Here is a 3,445-nt window from a genome sequence, read left to right on the forward strand (position 1 = left end):
AAGAACATTGTAATAACATTTAAGTCTGAAAAATTTCAAAAAATTAAGAACAGCCCAGTCTGAGCAAATATTTACTGGTTCTTATGAAAAATGCATATAAAGTGAACTCCAATAACAACTAAAGAGTGGATTAAAATCGAAAGTTTTAAATGGTTTAATTTTATTTTATTAAAGTAGTGTCAAAAATTTTTGAAAATTTGTCAATGCCTGTAAAACATGCAGAGGGGTAAATTATTCAAAAGATGTGATATATATCAGTGAATTTCTGGATCCTTTTTTCTCCTAGAAAAGCAATTAAATGAATACAAAACAAAATGTTGCCATCAATATAATAGATTTGGGGTTTTTAAAGTTGAATAAATTAATGAGAAAGTAATGCATAAAATTAATGGACTTAATTCAGTCAATTCTTTTCCGAGTTTGTCTACAGAAATAATACACTTAGCTTCTAGAATTTTATAAAAAAGTACTAAAAAAACTTCAAAGACTACAAATTAGTGGAGTGTTAAATTATATTCAGAAGGTTGGAGATTGTTAGTAAGTCCACCGCAAGGTCGAGCAAAACTTTGCAAGTTGGATTTTTAGCAAGGAAACTATAAGCTGTAATTCTAAAAACAGTTAAGAAGATGTATGTTCTTACAAAATCTCACTTCTAAAGTTTTCAAATAGTCAGATCATTTCGAAAAGGAGAGTAAAAAAATGAAAACTTCTTTTTTTTGCTTGAAATACAGTATGGTAAAAGTCCCTCCGCACCTTGCACTAAAAAGGCATGAACAATTAAAATTCTCAAACCATTTCATTACTACCAGATAACTTGAAAAATAATAACTGACAAAGAGTAAAATAAAATACACGGGTCTGATTCAAAAGAGTGAAAAAAATTCTATCAACCAAAATGTAACCCTAACAGTTCCTAAAGTGATCTTTCTTTTGGCCAGGAAAATCCAGAATTAGACTACAAATTACATCTTGTCAATATTAGCAAAAGATCACCAAACCCAAGGTTATGGGAGTAATCTTTGGCAGATAAAGTATCAGCTCTGAAAGAAATTTAGGAAATTTTCATGATAAAAAAGTAACAAAAGGGGACACAATCGATGCAATCAGAAGATAGAAATAATACAATATTTTTGCTCTAAAAGATAATTATAGCTATATACGGAATATATGGAAAAGTCTCAGATTCATATGAGAATTTAGGTACTAAGACCTTTTCTCAAAGACACTTCAGCTTTTTTAGAAATTTTATTCTCAGTTTGTTTTAGTTTAGCAGCTTGAATCCATGCTGTAACAAAGGATCGTATGCGTAAATTGACCCATTTTTTCAAAATTATTTCCTTCAACATGGCTCTAAGTTTTTCATTTAGAATCATCCTGCTTAATGAGGCCCATGTACCTTCAATGAAGGTGCTTTTCATGAGCTTCTCTAAAATCAGGTCTCTCAAGTCCTCTCCACGGTAATTTTCGATTAATGCAACATTCAAGACTTCACGTACAGCTATCTCGATTCTTTTTATGAACACATAAAAAGGTTCTTTCACAATCATCAATCCCCCACGATTTATTCGATTTGTCCATGATAGCGTATACTCGTAAAAATCACTTGTATCTTCATTGTCACCATCAAGACACCATGCATTGACTACTTGAAGAGCAGCCCTCTTAAGATTCGACTCTTTCACCCGTGAAAACCTTTTTTTGAGGGAATAGGGAATAAAACCACTCACATATCTGAGGACCTTTTCCTCTTCAGGTGATAAGCTTAGTTTAGTATGGTCAACTTCAGAGATTTCAATGAGTTTATCGTTTTTCCATTTCAGAATCAAAGATAATGTTTTTGTTACCATGAAGGTGTAAAGAATATCAAATCCTTCGTTCAATTGTAGCTTATCGAATATTGCCCTGAATTTACTCCTTCCGGATTTGCTAACACTGACTTGAGAAAACTTTGTGCATCCTATTTGTCTAGCCTCTGAACAGTAGTCGGTGTTCACACAGGGGATTAAAAGGTCTTGAATGTGTGCAGCAAAATCTGAGATTTCTTTGGAAACACTCTCAGATTTCTCCTGTATTATTTTCGCTGATTTAACGGCATAATTTCCTGGAGTCAGCACTTCTTCATGTCTGAGGTTTAGGATCTTATCATTGATTGCCAAATCCAATGCTATTGAGAAATGATTCCCTGCTTCTGCTTGTAAGGGTACCAGCTCTTGTCGATTTAGCACTAAAAAAGGAAAAAAAAAATTAAAAGGAAGCTTTTAATTATGTGAGAACAAGCAGAAAAACATGATACAGAAACATATGTAAGAAAGACATAAAGTAGATGAATAGACCTTTATAGACCTTTACTAGACTTTAATGAAAATAATTTTGGGGTATTTTCCCACCGTTCAGGATATCCATAGAGCATATTATCAGAAATTTTTGTGGGGTGAATTATATGATTGGCTCATATGTCTTCTTTACTTTTATTTATAACAATAGATTATACTCTTGCCCTCCCTTAATTATTAAAGAATATAATATATCCAAGTAAGTAATATTTCTAGGGAAAAAATATTAATTTACCAATTTTGTGTCCTTGCTTTGTTCTCCGCGCTGGGTTTTGGAAACATTTGCCTGTGTGGTTATTCCTTGTTGTGTTAGTGCTGAACGTTTCCTTGCACCATCTGCAAATAAAAACATCTTTAATAACTTTGTTGGCATCAGGGTCTGGGCAAAATTTTATTGCTGGGACGTCTAGCAAATCCACGTCTCTGTCGTCTACAAAGGTGATTGGGGGTATCGTTGATACTGTAGCATCTACATTGCCACATAGAGTTTGTTGATCATCCTCTGTGAGCTCAATCTCAAAGTCGACTTTTCCACTGTTTTCAGTAACAAAGAAAAGTTCCTCCATTTCTTCTTGATTATAATCAGCATCGTCAAAATCAATTATATTCTCACTGGTGAACTCATCCATAATAATTGTAATTGAGTTAAAAAGACATAGAACGTGGTGTTGAAGAAAAACAGGAACTGAACTAGAGCAGAGTGGAAGTTGAGTAGTGAGAAGATCTCACTTCCAAAGTTTTGCTTGTTTTTTTGTACCCCGATTCAGATTTTTCTTACAGACGGTGAATTTTAGTGTCTGGGCTATCGAGACCTAAACTTTTTCTGACGCAATACCACGTGAACAGAACGTGATCATCCTATTTATTCGAAAACAATGAAAACTACGCGCATATATGAGGAGCTCTCCGTCCAGTCGTTAGAGGTTCATGGTCACTGCGATTTGAAATTCTCATATCCTCTAAAAGAACTCTTAATGGACACACCTAATGACTCAGAAGGAAAATGTTGAAACAAGAAGAAACATCAAAGTAAAAACAATAGCAACGAAAGCTTTAAAAAAATCTAAAAAAGTTTAATGTTTCAAATGTCGATTCCTGACTGTTGCAACGAG

General features: G+C 33.5%; 1 protein-coding gene across 1 annotated transcript; it reads right to left on the reverse strand.

The window, feature by feature from the left end:
* Positions 1-674: 674 nt before the first annotated feature.
* Positions 675-3,094, reverse strand: LOC136801396 (uncharacterized). Its single transcript, XM_067058035.1, has 2 exons — positions 2,569-3,094; positions 675-2,224 (listed from the first exon to the last, which is right to left on the reverse strand). The coding sequence occupies exons 1-2, from the start codon at positions 2,960-2,962 to the stop codon at positions 1,197-1,199; spliced, it is 1,422 nt and encodes a 473-aa protein (XP_066914136.1). The 5' UTR covers positions 2,963-3,094; the 3' UTR covers positions 675-1,196.
* Between the last annotated feature and the right edge of the window lie 351 nt (positions 3,095-3,445).

This window comes from Clytia hemisphaerica, unplaced genomic scaffold (genome assembly GCF_902728285.1).
Source record: "Clytia hemisphaerica strain Z4C2 unplaced genomic scaffold, Clytia hemisphaerica genome assembly, whole genome shotgun sequence".
In the NCBI taxonomy this organism is placed as follows: Eukaryota; Metazoa; Cnidaria; class Hydrozoa; order Leptothecata; family Clytiidae; genus Clytia; species Clytia hemisphaerica.

What these genes read in the sequence shown, in the direction of transcription:
- LOC136801396 (XM_067058035.1), bottom strand. Translation starts at nt 2,962, where the DNA reads ATGGATGAGTTCACCAGTGAGAATATAATTGATTTTGACGATGCTGAT. An exon ending in AAAGCAAGGACACAAAATTG is followed by an intron (nt 2,225 to 2,568) that starts GTAAATTAATAT and finishes TTCCTTTTTTAG; the next exon opens with TGCTAAATCGACAAGAGCTG.